General features: G+C 39.3%; 1 protein-coding gene across 1 annotated transcript in view; it reads right to left on the bottom strand.

Annotated features, from left to right (window-relative positions):
* Positions 1–18952, bottom strand: part of RNF128 (ring finger protein 128) — a 47745-nt gene that overhangs the window by 19023 nt on the left and 9770 nt on the right. The window contains exon 2 of the mRNA XM_067548142.1: positions 4043–4290. Coding sequence (XP_067404243.1) covers positions 4043–4290 — 248 coding nt within the window. The remainder of the gene's footprint in view (positions 1–4042; positions 4291–18952) is intronic.

The following is an 18952-nucleotide window of genomic DNA, read 5'->3' on the forward strand; positions in this document are numbered from 1 at the left end:
AGATAGTTAAGTCCCCCCCCTAAGCAGACTGCAAATAGTTATAAAGGGATCTCACAAAACTGGGTGACTGACCAAGAAAATGGCAGATGATATTCCCCTAATTACTTTATTAATATAAATGCAAAGTAATGCACAACCAAGTTATACATGCAAAATGATGGGGTCTAAATTAGCTGTTACCACTCAAGTAAGAGATCTTGGAGTCACTGTGGATAGTGCTCTGAAAACATCTGCTTAATATGCAACATCAGTGAAAAAAATCTAAGGGAATGTTAGGAAGCATTAAGAAAGGGCTAAGTAAGAGAACACTAATGTCATAATTCACTATATAAATCTATGGTACTCACACACCTTGAATATTATGTGGAATTCTGGTCACCCCATCTCAAAAAAGATAGATTAGACATGGAAAAGGTATAGAACAGAGCAACAAAAATGATTAAGGGTATGGAACAGCTTTCCTATGAGGAGAATTAAAAAGACGGACTATTCAGCTTGGAAAAAAAGGAAGGGGGGATATGTAATTGAGGTCTATAAAAATCATGACTAGTGTGGAGAAAGTGAAGAAGGAAGGTATGTACTCTTTCACATAACACAAACCAAGAGTCACCCAATGAAATGAATAGGCAGCAGGTTTAATACAAACATTAGGAAGTGCTTCTTCACAACACACAGCCAACCTGCGGAACTCATCTCCAGGGGGTACTGTGAAGGCCAAAAGTTGAAAAATGGGTTAAAAATAACTCAGATAAGCTCATGGAGGATAGCTCCATCAATGTCTATTAGCAAAGGTTCCAATCCCATGCTCCGGATGTCCTTAAGCCAGATGCTGGGACTGGACAAAAGGGATTGGAACACTCAGTTGTCCAGTTCTGTTCATTACCTCTGAAGCATCTGGCACTAGCCACTATCAGAAAACAGAATACTGAGCTAGATGTACCACTGTACGGCCACTCTTATGTTCTTATGTAAAGACGACAAGTGCCTAGTTTGATTAAAATCGGCAAGCTGTCTAGCACATTTCACAGATGTAATACCTGAACTCTATCTGTTGTACTTTCACCTAGTGCCTCATGAAAGGAGTAGACCCCCTGACATCACCGATAGCCTGGGGATTGGAGGTACTATTTACCATAAGTCTGGACATTAATATCCACAAGTAAAGAGCTCAAACATCCAGACAAAAGGTTCTCAAAATACATACTGAAAACGTAATTGAGCTAATATTCTACAATAATCACACCATAACTGATGTTAAGCTAACCTGGCTAGATCCACAAGAAACATTTTTATGCTCATCTCTCTAACCTTATAGACTGCCGGGAATGGAGATGGTAATGTAGGTTAACTGGAGTTGGGCCACATTCCTAGTGAGAATTTGTCAGTTTACCCATTTGTGCTAAATCAGGTTTACAAGTTATGACTATGTTTGCTACTACGACACAGTTATGACGTTCTCGTGTTTCTTCTTTGAGTTATGAGCTAGCTCAGCTTGTTTCAAGTGGTCATGGACTGGATGAACAAATGTACCTAGGGGAATATGTGGGAGGGTTATCAGTGATATCTTCTCAGATGAAGGGCAGGCTTTTTTTTTTTTTTTTTTTTAAATCAATCACAAGTATTTAAGCACCAAATCTGTGATTTGCTCTGAGACACCAGAAAGCCACCTGTAACATGGAATGGCTCTCTACTGCAGTGTGGGTTGCGTGAGGAACTGCTTATCAGATCCTCTTTTCAAAGGTCCACAAGACAGAGGCTTTACCTACAGCCCTGAAAAGAAAGCTGGAGACAGACCAACCCATCCAGTCACCAGAGAAGTTCACATGTTCTGGTAGGGTCCTGAATTATAAAATAAGGACCATATAGAAATGGCTGTTCATATTTAGCACACACAGCCCTTATGCCCATTAGTGACCACAGTCACTGGTCTATGCTTCCCATGGAAAGCAGCAGCAATAGAACTAGATTCTCACACAAAATTAAGGCCAGTTATAGATTTGTCCCCAAGATTTTAGGAGCTCTTTGTGACTAGAATAGCAACTGTAAAGCAGTCAAACTGGAGACAATGTGTACTGATCACGATAGCCGATCACAGGTTATTGCATATTTGATATCAAGAGTTACATGGAACTTGTTGACTAATTAATAACTCCCTGCTAGGGCTTTAAAATCGAAGATTACAGTTTTATAATACGTAAACATCACCCCAGTGCTGCTTTTGACACCAGAAGTTAAAATTTAGTACTTTCCTCTGATGAGGAATGCTTTATTAATGTTTCAGAGGCGTAGCCGTGTTAGTCTGTATACAACTAAAATAAGGAGAGTCCTGTTGTCAGACAAAGTGGGTTGCAGCCCATGAAAGCTTATGCCTGCAGAAATGTGTTAGTCTTTAAGGTGCTACAGAATTCTTTTATTAATGTTTCAATGTCGAAAGCAATTTCCTTCTTTGCTAAAAATTCTAATATGGGAAACTCATGTGTGTACCTGGCTTTGCAGACTCTAACATCTATGGATTTTGTCTTTTACCACAAGACTAGGAGACAGGAAATACAATAGCTGAAAGCAATTAGCATTATCACCAAATCTAATATCAGCATTATTGTTAGGACACCGCTCTAAGGATAATATTTACTATAGCTGCTGTACAAAACAAGCAGTTGGAGCATAAGTTTTATTAAGAGTTCCAGATAATTAAAAGAACAGCTTTTTGCAATTCCTTGGGAGGAGAGTTTTAGGTATTTTAAAAAGACAGAGACAACATCCCCAGACTGCCCCACCTAAGGAAGCACAAAAGTGACCATAAACAGTGCATTGAAAATAACTTCTGCATTTGTTCATTCAGCATTTTATAATTCTCTCCAAGGAACACACTACAGAATTTGCGAGACTAAGCTTTTACAGCCTTCTTAAACCATGACATTTTAAAGAAAAAGCATGTTTTCTGCTGTTTCAAATGTCACTATATCCTCTGGCACAGCCCAGGAGTGGCAGTAAGAACATTTTACTTGAAGTCATAGCGACTTTACTACAGTAGAACGTTACTAGTTTGCACTATGATGAGGGAGGCTCATTACAAGTTACTGGATTTTGCAAACAAATGAACACAAGCATACACATCAATTGTACTTTGCTCATTTATAGCACACATTTAGTTTAAGCTTCATGATGTATTAGTAAGCATTCTGTAGAGTAACTACTGTATCTCTACAGTTATCTCTACTAACGCAAGGACAACTGGCAAGTGCATTCACTTCCAGATATGAGTTTTGTTAACATGAATGTTCAATTGCTTCCTGTGGTGAGAAAGTAGATGCCTATTAACATCCCATTAATAGCTGATGAACTAAGTAACTTTATTCTATTTTTCCACAACTGAAGCTGACGACAGTTGGTCTTGTGTTCACTGGGGAGCCAACCTATTTGAATAGAAGCTTTTGATACACTGGTGCCTGCATTATAACAACTTATAAGGTGGTCACGGGTTAAAGATAAATACATAAATAGAAGACCAAGCCTTCTACTATTGCATGAATTTAGACAGCTAATGAGCAGTGTGGAATTCCATAAAAACCCCAAGTCTCAAAATTTCACAAATGTTTGAAGGGAAGGGAGCCCTGCCACTAAGTTTCCCGTTACCAACAGATTCGCACTGTGGTAGGACCATTATGAAGAGGGACATATCGTTCTGTGAAAGCAATGTAGAAAGTGATCACACTGCATAGCTTCCCAGGATATGTCTGCATTGCAATATGAGCCTGAGCTCAGACTTGAGCCCAAATCCCTCTTCTGTCTACATACATCTGTCAGGCTTGGACCCAGGCCCTAGGACCCCACGAGGGTGGGCTGTTCAAGCCCAAACCAAGCCAGGAACCAGGGTTCAAGCCTTATCACTTTGCATTATTGATGTAGCCCCAGAATTCCCTAGGCCAGAAGAAAGATGCCTTGGACACGGCAGATAGAGTTATGACCACCATTATCTCCCAATCCAATATATCATGTACAACATAAATAAGCAAGTGTCAAATATATGGAAGAAACTAACCTCTCTCCTATTCTGAGCTCTTGCAACCCTGAATCTTCGAGCAGAATAAAAAATGAAGTAGCCCACAGTTGCTGCTGTGACAATGAAAAATGACACTGAGACGAAGAAGATTGAATAGTGATTCATCCAGGGTGCATGCTTTTTCCCTACTTCAATAACCATAGTCACTTGAAAGCCCTTCTCAATCCGGCGTAAGATGTCCAGGCCTTTCTGATTGCTGATCATAACTGCAACAATGTCTCCTGACCCTGTAAAGAGAAGAAAAAATTTTTAATTTTCAAATGATTGTACAGTAGAAGCGACTGAGTCAGTTCTTTCACATTGCTTTAGCTCAGATACTAAATGAGTAGAATGGCTGAGTCGCCAACTGACCATTTCTATACCTGCTCTGTTAGCTAGCAGATGTTTAGTGCTACATTTTAAATCTTATCCTAATAGGTAGGTTAGAATTTCAAGCTATCTACTTGTTACCCACAAACTGGATAAACCAGTCACTTCGAATAATCATTACACAATCATCCTGACACAGAACGCTTAAGCTACTGTTATACACCTGGAGCAATGCTGTGTACCATGGAAGGGTGCAATTTGATATATACCTTGGAACTACATCAGTAAGAAATCTTGGTTTATGTCCAAGGGAGTCATTACGATAGGTACCTATTTCTGAAGAACTGAAATTTGTATCTGTATGCATGTAGTGGTTTAAAAGCTTGATCATGAAGATGACATTATATAAAGGGCCATTCTAAGAGCTTCTTGATTTTCTTCTGCTGCTCTTTGTCTTACGTCTCCCCTCCTAAATTTGGCAATGCTACAGAACAATACAGATTTAGTCAGACAAAATAATTTGTTAAACCAAAGTAAAAGACTTGGCTTTTATATTTCAACAAGAGATTTAGCATGAAGTATGCGACTCCACCTAGTTCTCCTCTGAAAGATAATTGTTGCAGTGGGGTCTCCAGGGTTGTCTCAAGGCTACGTCTACACTATGAACTAGGGTGCAATTTCCCTGCTGGTGTACACACTTGTGCCACCTCTCACCGAGCTAATGTGAATATAAATAGCACAGCTGCGGTAGCATGGGTAGCAGGAGTGGAGACATGGCTGAGCCACGTAGAGTACAACCCCTCTGGAAACAGTGTGTAGGTACTTGGCATGCCTCAGCCATGCCTCCATTGCCGTTACCGATGCTACCATGGCTACCCTGCTATTTATACTCACAGTAACTTGATGAGAGCTAGCACCAGTATGTGTACACCAGCAGGGGAATCACACCCCTAGCTCTGATGTAGTCCCTAGTGCAGATGTAGCCAATGACTACCATATCAAGTGTTTGCAATTTACAAGTAACATGACACACACAGCTGCCAGTGCTGCAGACTCAACCTGGAATTTTAATGTCAGACTGTTTCCTAGTTCAATCACAACAAGTCAATTAAGGTGTGTTTCTGATGTAACAGTTGAAGCTCCATTTTGACAAGTCTGGTTAGTAGGTCTGAGCCAGAAGAGTATCCCCTTCATTGCAGGTGATAGGGAATGCCGAGGACAGCCAAAAGTACTTGAATGATTGTCTGCGTGTCCACAACTTTTATTTAACGTAAATGAACTCCTAGACGCACAAGTGAAGCAAATATGGGAGAAATAGCAAGTTATCTTAAACAGTACCCACCCTAATCAGTCCTCCACAAAACCATAACTAAACCCAGGTAAAATCTAGTTCAAATATCAACTAGATAAGAGTCTCATGGCAGAGCTGTGCTGGTTCTGCAGTGCTTCTATTTAACCATTTGTGTCAGTACAGTAAGTAGTTATGACTCAGAATGCACTCAGGGAGCAGGAATGGTTAAAGTAGTACCACATTTGGTTAGCCTTATGACCACGCACTTTATTGCAGTTGTAGGAGCCTACTATTTAATGAACCTCACACAAACTTCGCTGATTCTAATTTTCCTATGATAGCACCTCTTATTAAATGGCTCTCTTAGTAGTCAGGTCACTCATTGCACTACAAATTGATATATTGCTTTTGATCCAAACTGCTAAATATATTCAGCCTTGAGTCTATATTGCATCTCCCGTATGGCTAACCTGATCTTTTATTCAAAAGTGTTCTGTGATGAGAACTATGCACCAAGGTTGGTTACATATTAACTCGCCCCCAAATGATTCAGTGTCAATATACCTTGAGTTTTAATTAAACATTATGAGTAGATACACTGATTAAATACAGGTCAAGTCATTAAAAAAAGGTAAGGATCATTGCTTTCACGAACTCAGCTACAGAAAGAATGAGTAAGATCAATTATGCCAATAACAAAGATAGAAAGCTGTTCGAAGCCATTTTTTATCCTTATTGTCCTTAATCTCACACAGTTCGGACATAGACATCTCCTGGGGAGGATCTATTAACCGGGATTCTTTATATCCTAGATAAAAGGAGAGGAGAGAAGTTGATGAAGTGCAGGTAGAAACCGAAGAGAAATAGTCAAATAATAAATAAATAAATAAATAATAATAAAAAAAAGAGTCCTATTCAATTACATCACATAAAGGCAGACAACTAAAAAGTGACAAATTTTATAAGTGCTTTATACAAACGCTAGAAGTCTAAATACTAAGTCTGGTGAACTTGAGTGCCTGATATTAAATGAGCATTATATTGTTATAAGAGACGTCATTGAAACTTGATGGAATGACTACAATCAATGGGATGCTAATGATACAAAATACAGAAATGACAGAACAGGTCATGCTAGTAGGGGAGTGGCTCTATATGCTAAAGAAAACAGTCAAATATAGTAAAAATCTTAAACGAATCAAACTGCATCGTAGAATCTCTATGGAAAGAAATTCCATGACTGAATAATGAGAGTATAGCAGTAGGAATATACTACTGACCCCTTGACCAGGACTGTGAAATGCTCAGAGGGATTAGGCAGACTATTATGGGGGGAAAAAAAACAAAAAAAACCTCAATAATGAGGGATTTCAACTACCCCCACATGTCACCTCAGGAGGGGATGCAGAAATAAAGTTTCTAGACACCATTAATAACTGCTTCTTGGAGCAGCTAGTCCTGAAGCCCACCAGAGGAGAGGCAATTCTTGATTTAGTCTTAAGTGGCACACAGGATCTAGTCCAAGAGATGAATAAAGCTGAACCACTCAGTTAGAACCACCATAATGTAACTACATTTAACATGGGGGAGGGAGCATGGGAATATCAAAGAACCACCACAGTAGCATTAAACTTCAGAAAGCGGAACACCACAAAAATGAGGAAGCTAATTAAGTGGAAATTAAAAGGAACAGTCACAAGAGTGAAATGCCTGTCGGCTACATGGAAATTTAAAACCCCCCACCAGAATAGAGGCTCAAATTAAATGTATACCCCAAATTAAAAAGAATAGTTAGAGGACCAAAAAATGTTACCATGACTAAACAGAATAAAAGCAGGGGTTAGAGGCAAAACGGCATCCTTTAAAAACTAGAAGTCAAATTCTACTAAGGAAAATAGAAAGGAGCATAAACTCTGGCAAGTCAAGTATAATTAGGCAGGCCAAAAAAGAATCTGAAGAACAACTAGCAAAAGACTCAAAAACTAAAACAGCAAAAAATTTTCAAGTATATGGAAAGCAGGAAGCCTGCCAAACAAACAATCAGTGGGGCCACTGACTGACTGAGGTGCTAAGGGAGCACTCAAGTACGACAAGGTCATTGTAGAGAAGCTAAATGAATTATTTTGTATTGGTCTTCACTGCAGAAGATGAGAGGGCTCTTTCCAAACATCAGCTATTCTTTTTAGGTGACAAATCTGAGGGACTGTCCCAGGCTGAGGTGTCAATACAGGAGGCTTGGAATAAATTGATTAAACGAACAGTAATTTGTCACCATGACCAGATGGCATTCACACAAGAGTCCTGAAGGAACAGATATGAAACTGCAGAACTGTGGTATTAAACTATCACTAAGGATACAATTTGGTCACAGAGATCATGAATTCTGTGACTTTCTCAGACCTCTGGGATTTCAGCCCTGGGGGCTGCCGCCGAACAGCTGATCAGAAAGCCAACCACACTACCGAACAGCTGATCTGCCGGCCAGCCCACTGGAGCAGCAGGGCTGGAGCAGCTGCAACCTCTGGCAGCTGTTTTCTCTCCTTCCCGCCAGGGTATTTTTATTAACAATCAGGGACAGGTCACGACTTCCATGAATTTTTGTTTAACTGCACGTGTCCCTGACTTACTAAAAATACCCATGAATACCCAGAATCTTAACTTGAACTCTCCCTTAAATCAGCTTCTACACCAGATGACTAGAGAATAGCTAATGTGATGCCAATTTTTAAGAAGGGCTCCAGAGGTGATCCCGGCAAATTAAAGGTCAATTAAAGCCTAACTTCAGTACTAGGCAAACTGGCTGAACCTATAGTAAAGAACAGAATGACCAGACACACTGATGAATATGATTTATTGGGGAAGAGACAACATGGCTTTTGGTAAGGCATGATTTCCCTTTACAATCCATTAGAATTCTTTGAAGGGGGGGGCTTCCAACAAACGTGAGCCAGTGGATATAATGGACTTGGACTTTCAGAAAACCTTTGACAAGGTTCCTCATCAAAGGCTCTTAAGCAAACTAAGGAGTCATGGGATAAAAGGGAAAGTGGATCAGTAAGTGGTTAAAAACAGGAAATGGAGGGTAGGAATAAATGGTCAGTTTTCACAATGGAGAGGGGTAAGCAGCAAGGTCCCTAAGGATCTGTCCTGGGACCAGTGCTGTTCAGCATACATAATTACCTGTACAAAGGAGTAAACAGTGAGGTGGCAAAGTCTGCAGATGATACAAAATTACTCAAGATAGTGAAGTCCCAAAGCAGACTGCGAAAGGTTACAAAGGGATCTCACAAAACTGGGTGACTGACCAACAAAATGGCAGATGACATTCAATGCTGATAAATGCAAAGTAATACATATTAGAAACAATCCAATGTTTGGGGTCTAAATTAGCAGTTATCATTCCAGAAAGATCTTCGACTCACTGTGTATAGTTCTCTGAAAAACATCCACTCAATGTTCTGGGGCAGTCAAAAAAGCTAGCAATGTTAGGAACTATTAGGAAAGTGATAGAACATCATAATATTTACTATCATCTTATTTATGTAAATCCATGGTATGCCCACACCTTGAAAACTGCAGTTCTGGTCACCCCATCTTAAAAAGATATATTAGAAATGGAAAAGGTACAGAGACGGGCAACACAAATGATTAAGGGTACGGACCAGCTTTTCTATAAGGAGAAATTAAAAAGAGTGGGACTACTCATCTTGGAAAAAGAGACAACTAGGGGGGGTATGATAGAGGTCTACGCTATAAAATAATGAATGGTGTGAAGAAAGTGAATAAGGAAGTATTTACTGTTTCACACAACAGAAGAACCATGGGTCACCCAATGAAATTAACAGGCAGCAGGTTTAAAACAAACATAAGGACAGACTTCTTCACACAACACACAGACAACCTGTGGGAACTTTTTGCCAGGGGCTGTTGTGAAGGCCCAAACTATAATGGGGTTCAAAAAAGAACTAGATAAGTTCACTGGGGATAGATCCATCAGTGGCTATTAGTCAAGATGGTCAGGGATACAACCCCATGCTCGGGTTGTTGCTTGGCCTCTGACTGCCAGATGCTGGGACTGGACAATAGGGGATGGACCACTTGATCATGTCCTGTTCAGTTCATTCCCTTTGAAGTATCTGGCATTGGCCACTGTCGGAAGACAGGATACTTGGTTAGATGGACCATTGGTCTGATCCAGTGTGGCCATTCTCATGCTCTTATACTGCCCATTCTGTACAGCACAATAGAGAGAACAAATGCAGTTCAGGTAAAGCCCTAGACTGAGGATACTGTATATAGTCAAATATAACTTGTAAAGGCCAGACACATATCTCAGATACCACTTACCACCTTTGCTGCTAGGCAGTCTAATAGCTGTATTCATAAGTCATATATTGCAAACAGAATTAGGATGAATTTCTCTTTTAAGTGTTATAATTTTAGGGCATCTGCCAGCTCACTGAAAATACCTTATTAGAAGCTGTTTTAGGTCAATTTCCCCCTACCCTTATTTTAAAAGTTCTCTTGTCAATTTCAGCCTAATCTAAAAGGCCAACATGCACATCCAGTAGACCATACAAAGAAGCCTGTAGCAATCTTGCTTCATACAATGTAGCTGACTCAAACCCACAATAAGGAAGTGAAAAGTTCAACTACGTGCATACCAATGGTGAGGTGAGGACTTTCTACATACTTGCACACTATTTCTTTCATTTCCTGGCCTTGATCTCATCAACTGTTAAAGCAGTTGTCATGTACTACCCTGCATGTGGCTCTATTTCAGAAGTGGGGATAGCCTCTTAATATTTTGTGGAGTAACTTGGGTTACAAATTGTAGAAGAGGAGGGAAGAGAGAGGAGGAGGATTAGTGACAATTACTGCCGTTTCCCCAAGTATCTAGATTATTTCTGCCCAAACCCCATTAAGAGAGACACTTATCAAGCCTGAATGTAGTTCAGGATAGCTGAACAAAACTGTGTTATAGGGCTGTTAATACTACAAGAAAAATGATGATACACAATAAGGCCTTGTTTACACTAGCACTTATGCCAGCCGGCCGGCAAAACTTTTTGTCCCTCAGGGATGTGAAAAATCCACCACTCTGAGCGACATAAGTTTTGCCAGTATAAGCGCTTGTGTGGACAGCACTAGATCGGTGAGAAGCTCTCCTTCCGATATAGCTACTGCCGCTTATTTAGGTGGTTTTATTGTGTCAGCGGGAGAGCTCTCTCCTGTCGACAAACTGCTGTCTACACAAGTGCTTATGCCGGCAAAATTTATGTTGCTCACAGGGGTGTTTTTTCACACCCTCGAGTGACCAAAGTTTTGCCAGCATAAGTGCTAGTGTAAACAAAGTCTAAGACTCCTCCCACCACAGACGTACAGCTACCACAGTACAGTAGAACCTCAGTTATGAACTGACCAGTCAATCACACACCTCATTTGGAACCGCAAGTATGCAATCAGACAGCAGCAGAGACAAAAAAACTGAATACAGTACTGTACTGTGTTAAACATAAACTACTAAAAAAATTAAGGGAAAGTTTACAAAAAGATTTGATAAGGTAAGGAAACTGCTTGTTTCATTTAAATTAAGATTGTTAAAAATAGCATTTTTCTTTTACAGGGTAAAGTTGCAAAGCTGCATTAAGTCAATGTTCAGCTATAAACTTTTGAAAGAACCACCATAATGTTTTGTTCAGGGTTACGAACAATCTCCATTCCTGAGGTGGTCATCACTCTGAGGCTCTATTATAGCATGTTGGCTTTAGGTGTGGAAGTCAAGCTCACACTAGCAACCCAATAGCAATAGCCACTGAGCTTGCTCAAATTCTGCAATTTTAAATATACGTGTTCGGACAGTGATCTGGGATCTTGTGGAAGACACTGGAAGAAGTGCTACAGCATTCGTGTAATTCAGTTACCAGGACTAGGTATTAACACAACAACATTTAAACTGTTGAGGTTTTTATTTCCCCTGCTCAGAATTTTGAAGATAAACTCTTCACTTTGTGTTAAATAGTAAGTTCTAATACTTTGTTGTGCCCTGAGCATCTTTAGTGTTGCAGTCTTTAGCAGTTCATCTATATGATCAGTGCAGTTTTTCAGAATTGTTTGTTCTGTTTAAACTTTGCCCTTTCTTGCTTTTGTAATGACTATCCCTGTGAGAGATAGTTTCTGCTTTGCTAGGCATGTTTTCCCTCGAGAGAAGAGGGAGTTGCTACAGCCGTGTACTTTTCCATGCCGAAGTTCTGCCATACTACCTCTCAGTGCAGGCTTCTACAGGTTGAATCCAGCACATTTCCACTTCCAGACTGTGCACGCAATTTAACAACAAGAAACAAGTCTTTCTTGTTCTCCTTAAAACTGAAAAGATTCACATGTGTCTAACATCTTCCTTACATGATTGTAAATAGTTAAAAATCAAGTTTGTTGTACTTTCAGGTCTATTCCTTTTACTGTAGATGCTGAAATAAAAGCTAGTTACCATCATTTAACTCTCAAAAAGTGTCCATATAACATTTATCTTTCTGCATGCATTCATATGTCTAAATTCTGTACATTATGTAACAACTGAATGGAATTTAATTCCTAGAGAATTGTCATATGGAGATAAATGAGGTTTCCCTAATGACTTGAAAATTTAATATATTCCCTAGCAAATATTTGCTATTTGAAACATTCACTTTCAGGACACCTTTATTGCAGTGCTATGTTTCTTACTTTTCATGGATTCATTGACACATACAAATCCTACCACTGCTTATACATGAAGTTTTGCAATAGAGATGGGGGAGGGGGAGGGGGAGAGAATATCTACCTATTAACCTCTCAGGAACTGCTAATCAACATTCCTACTTCAGAATTACGCACTTTATTTTTGGTAGCAGCATAATAAATTAGCAACTGTACTGCATTTAAAAAACTCATTAAGATCTAGAAGTTAAATCTGAAAACATGTACTGACAGTCACTGAATGACTATCATATCTTGTTTTTCTAAGACTAACCATGGAACCATCAGTCTTAGTATACATTCCTAATATGAGGCAAACTATACAGATTTCAAGGTCGATGGACCCTGACAGACCATAAAAGTTCCCCAAAATAATTCCTAGAGCATATCTTTTAGAAAAACATCCAATCTTGATTTTAAAATTGCCAGTGATGGAGAATCCACCATAACCTTTGGCAAATTGTTCCAATGGTTAACTATCCTCACTGTTAAAAACGTACACCTTATTTCCAGTCTGAATTTCTCTAACTTCAACGTCCAGCCACTGGATCTTCTTATACCTTTCTCTACTAGCCCGAAGAGCCCACTACCAGAATTTTGTTCCCCATACAAGCGCTTACAGACTGATCAAACCACCCTTTAACCTTCTCTTTATTAAACTAAATAGACAGACTCAAGAAGCTATAAGGCATGTTTTCTAGTTCTTTAATTATTCTCATGGCTCTTCCCTAAATCCTCTTCAATCTATCAACTTTCTTCTAGAATTGACAACACCAGAGCTGGACACAATATTCCAGCAAGCAGTCACACCAGTGCCAAATACAAAAATAACAGTCTACTCCTACTCCAGATTTCCCTGTTTATGTATCCAAGGATTTCACTAGCCCTATTTGCCATAGTATTGCACTTAGAGTTCAGGGTCAACTGCTTCTCAGGACAAGGTCTCACCTCCAATTCAACAACTCTAAAGAGAAATGAAAAGGCTAAGATTTGGCTGATGCTCCTCCTTGATAAAGCAATACTCGTGGATAATACTGAAAAATACATCTCAATACTCAGGAGATGATACTCCAGTCTCTTATCTATTACATTAATTGTAAAGAACTTGATGAATAATTAACTGGCAGTTAATGAGTCCTTTAAGAGGGAGGCATTTTGATATTAAGCATGTTGACTTTGTGAAGCTACTTTGTTTTGAATTGTAGTCCTTTGAGAGAGACAAGGGGGAGAGAGAATCTCTTTTCTCGGACTAATTTCTGTTGGCGATACAAGCTTTCGAGCTTACACAGAGCTCTTCAAGACCTGAAGAAGAGCTCTGTGTAAGCTCAGAAGCGTGTTCCTCTTACCAACTAAAGTTGACCCAATGAAAGATATTACCTCACCCACCTTGTCTCTCTAATATCCCGGGACCAACATGGCTACACCACTGCATACGGTATTTTGATAATATAAAATGTCAAAATCAGTGTTTTGATTTATCCAAAATGCAGCTTTTTAAAAGTTTTTCTTTGGATTATTTTGAAATTTTGGGGTTTCATTACAACTAGAAATGAAGCCGAAGTTTTGAAATACTTCACAAAATGGAATCATCATCTTCCATTCAACTCTACTTCTGACATACTGATGATGCCAGTAATCATATGAAGTGTTGGAAGACCCCATTTCCTTGCACCACATGGTTAACACAAGACAAAGGGACAGCAACTTACTTATAAGTGCTTCATTAAATTAGTGCATCTGCATCCTCAAAGTGTAAGTTTTGATTTTGCCCTAAGCATATGGTGAGAAGTCAGATACTTGATGGAATCCTTCAAATGTCACAATATTTTTATGTCGCTCTCATCTTTAACATATACCCATACTGATTAAAATGCTCATCTTGTATGACGTGCTCTTACTTATTTCTACTTGGTTCTCAACTCCTTTTCAATACTTACATATATAATCAGCAGCAGAACTAACAAGTTAAGCATTTGCACAGTTGGGAGTCTCAAGTACCACACTTTAGTAAAGGCTTCACAGAAACCATTAGCTTAAAGGTATTTAGGACAGTCATATTCCTGTACATAGACAGGGTCTTGGGCGCTAACAGAATATAAATAACAAGTGCCTGAAAGAAGCTTTTAATCCTGCACTGGAACAGTCTGGAGTTCAAACAAGCTACGAACCCCAGAATGTAAAGAATTCAATAATAAAGGTCTTTTTTGTGTGAAGTGAATCAAATGCAGCCAGTTTGGAAGAGGCCCAATCAAATGACTCAACTGTCCCAGTTGCGAGAGCCTTCAAAAGTGGTCTGTAACTTTTTCAAGAATGTACTTATTTGAGCCAGCCAGTGTTCTGCAACAGTAGATTAAGTACTGTAGCATGATTACTGGTAGAAAGAGGGACTTTTAATTTTAGAGAGCCTACATGTCTAAATTAGAGATATTCAGAGAATGTAGCCACACAGAAAAGCTACCTATCTAAGATACCAAGACAGCAGTCCATCACTTCGCTCAGTGCTAGCATGCCAAAGAAACTCTCAATTATGAAGCTCTTCCCCCAACACTCCGGCCAACTTTTTCTACCACCCACGCTGCATGTATGCAATTCTCTGCTGGACTGAAGACAAGGTAAGGAGATGAACAAAAGAGATAAGTTTATAAGTGAAAAGCTTTCATTTTAGAGCTGAATTGTGTCACACACACAAATGGAAAAAAGTCAACATAGGTTGGCCCTGCAATTTGAGATCTTTGCTATTGTTTAGGAAGAACCTCTTATTGCTGAGTCATTGTATGACAGTCTCTTTATAAGGCTTTAGGTAAGGGGTCAAAAGTTTGATGGTCTCATCCTTGTGCCTAGCGTACACAGTTATAAGACCTCAACTACGAATTTTCAATCCACACCACAGGTAACCAATCTGCTCAGAAGCACTATAGAACGGAAAAAAACACAAAAAAGTAAACAAGACTGTCAGCATAGCACATGCCCACAACAGAGCAGACCTTAGTGAAAAAAGGTACTAGTCCTCACCCCGAACATATAGTAACCTTGTTAAATCTTATTCCGGAAATCATTCAGTCTACAATGTCGTCTAAGGCAGGGGCAGTCAATTAGGCAGACCCCGGGCCAAGTCTGGACCACCAGACACTTTTTATTTACTTATCATTATTGAGTTTTTAATGATTATTTTCTCTTGAGGCTGGACCTTGACTATTCCTTGACCAAGAAACTTGGACCTTGACAAAAAAAAGAATTGACTACTCCTAGTCTAAAATATGCTGATGTAGCTGACAGGAGCAGCTCCTATTGCAAGTGTCCTGCACGTGGTGTTTTCCCAAGCCAGAAAAGCCCAGCTTTTGACAGGTTACTTTCGTCTCTTATATAATTAATCTTTATTGGATTAAAATTCAGCAATGTAACCAGGTGTCACTAGAGGCCCAACCACAATTTTCTGCTCTTCAAAGGAAGAAGAGACATCCTATATTACACAGCGGAGTCAGTTGAGCCTACTAGCAATTCCCTATCATATCACACCATACCTGGCTGCCTAGGTATGCACAAAGGGTTTGTTATATTGTCTCACAGGTCTAAAATGCAGGCTTGTACCTGCCCACCTCCCAGCACTCAATAGGTTCAGGGATGTCACAGCCCTAAATATTAACCCCACCTCTATCATTCTTCCTATGCATTAATCATTACTTTCAAACACAAGAAGGGAAGAAGAAAAAGGAAACAGTAAAAATGACTGCATGACTTGTAGCACTCAGGCAGCTTTTCTAATTTGAGCATTGCCACCAATAGCAGCAGCAAGAAAAATTGAAGCAGGGAGCTTACTGAAGTCCTAGTCTCTCCACATAGCAAAAGCATAGAAATACTGGTAGTCCTGCTCTGCAGATTATAAAGCCAGAAGTGACCATTGTGATGATCTGGTTTGACCTCCTGAACAACACAGCCCACAGGGCTTCCCTGAATTGATTCCTGTTTGAACTAGAGCATCTTTTTTATAAAGACATTCAAACTAGAATATGAAGTGCCCAGTGCTGGATAATCAGCCACAATCCTTGTTAAGTATGGCATGCAGTACTTGCTCAGAGTGCAGGATTCACCATCTGCTGTTAGTTGAGCCACTTCATGAAGCACATGAAGGACAGAGAAAAAACAGAAGAGTTTGAACATCAGCTGGATGGATGACCTAGGCTAGAAATTGGTCACCAACTGGGAATAGAAAGCAATTTCCCTCCAACAACGAGATAGTATTAACTGTGTGAAGCATACTATTGGTTTTTAACCTTCTTTGCCAGAAGTAAGCTAGCCAACTTTGAGTACAAGCTGGTTTCATTCTGAATTTCTGTGTTCTGAAATAGTGATACTAACTGAACAGAATTGTAAAGAAAAGCCAGAGCTGAAGATTGGACAGCCATCCTATCAGAAACAATACTTTCCAGTAAAACAAGAATGGCTGCCACAATAAAGAGTCAGGTGTCACAGCCAATGGAAATGATGTGTAAAAATGAAAGGAAAATACAATGGCACTACAAAGTTCCAGGCTGCATTTTTTTTCCTAGATTTTTCCTCAGCTAGGAACCTAGAGAGAGCCTCACATCCCTCACTGCAGATTTAAAAACTCCAGCAAATTTAAATAATTCCTGTGACATGATTCTTACTCTGTGCCTTATAAATTCATAGATTATAAATAGTTCCAGAGGGGTAGCCGTGTTAGTCTGTATACAGCAAAAATTATATAGACCAGAATGGATTATCATGATCATCTAGTCCAACCTCCTCTGCACAAAAGCCATAGAACCTCACCCAGTAATTTCTGCACTAACCCCATAGCTATAGATTTTGTCCCTTATTTAATTCCAAATTCTCTCTAGGAAGACACTGCAGTTAAAGAGGACAGAGGTAAAACCTAAAAAAGTGCTTTAGCTCTTGTTTCAGAAGCTGCACAAGGGATATCCTGTGATTACTCCAAAAGCAATCAAATTGGCTTGGTGAGGGATCTTTTTGCTTTTGAGTCAGCCTTCGGTTGGAAGAATTCTTCCAAGGCGCACACAGTGTAAGGTGTATAAGTGCTGCACTCTAAACCTGCAAGCTTTATTTCAATGGGTACAAACAAAACTTGGCTAGAGCACATACTGTACATATTTACTACTGCTGCGGCCGCCACCTTTGTTTGTCTAGAAAGATTATTCTGCAAGGTTACCTTCATAGCCAGCAATACACTGATTTAGAGAAGACAGGGAAAGTCATTTCCACAATGCTGAAAACATTGAAAGTTTAGCGTTCAGAAGACACATGATGGGATACAAGGTCATGTTCTGTGACTTTCCATATTCTCCAGCTGTATTCCTCAGATTATCAACTTGATTAAACCGAATTATAAGTGATCACTTGTGAGCTGAATCTTACAATTAACACAATTATTTTGTCTCTCAAAGTTACGTTTCTATAAATGTTACTACTGCTTCATATGAAGAGTCAGGGCCTAACATTTAATATTTAAAATGTCAGCCTTTACTGCATTGTTAGAACAGTATTTTAGCTAGAGATTTCAAAAACTGGAGAGGATGTTCTATAGACAGCTCATTGCCTTTTGTTCAGTAAAACTTCAGTTTAAAGCATTGTCTTTCCTATTTAGTGAATGGCATTTAAAAAAATCCTCTAGAGAGACTTACAAAGCTCATGGAATCTGTTCAATGCTCCCTTCTGAAAGCTCTTCAGTAAAGTTATTCAGCAACTGCTAGTAAATTTTGGCTTTGTGGAATATACTATTTATTCTGTTCAAATGAGATTACATTCATCACCACTAATATTTCTTCCTGACATTGTTCTGTGAGTAGCTATGTACTTCAGTTACCGGATCCAGATTTCATTCAACCTAACTATTCTCTAGGACTCACAGAAATAAGCCAAAATGTTTCCTGTGTACGTCTTCAGAGGTGCAATTTAAAAATTCCATTACAAGTAACAACTCATTTTTGTTGTTTTCTTGTAAATCAGTGCAGTAACTGAAATCTCTTTAATCCCCCCTGGTATACTCCTCCAGGAGTTCTTATTAGAAAGTGACACCTCAGAGCTTGCTTAATAATGGTGAGTTTCTCTACGTCCTACAATAACCTAGACAATATGCAGGTTCAATTGAAGGACATTCCTGGAATGACTTCCCAAGTCTCTGACTACAGTCAAACATGGGTTTGCCTGCTGCCATGTTCAAAACTAGATGCAACAGACAAGAGTTATCAGCCTGTTAGGGACTGTAGGATTTGCAAGGTATAGCAGATCACAAACTGGCTGAGCCAACAGGATGATGCAATTGCAAGAAAAGCCAATATCCCTAACACTAGGTTAGTGAAAACTTATAGTATCGTGACTTCATTAAGTTTTTTATTTAATCATTGTCATTGCAACAGTTTAGTAAATCCAAAGAACAATGGTGTTAGACATAACTGTTTCAGTACAGCTAAACTACCATATAACCACACCTTGGGCAGTATCAGTGCATTCCAAGAGCCTGGAATTTCATGCCATAATATCCATCAACTGTGCTGGATACAGAGTCCTTTGGGAAA

This window comes from Emydura macquarii, unplaced genomic scaffold, assembly GCF_026122565.2.
Source record: "Emydura macquarii macquarii isolate MOO-44397 ecotype Brisbane River unplaced genomic scaffold, CSIRO-AGI_Emac_v2 contig_1253, whole genome shotgun sequence".
NCBI lineage: Eukaryota > Metazoa > Chordata > Testudines > Chelidae > Emydura > Emydura macquarii.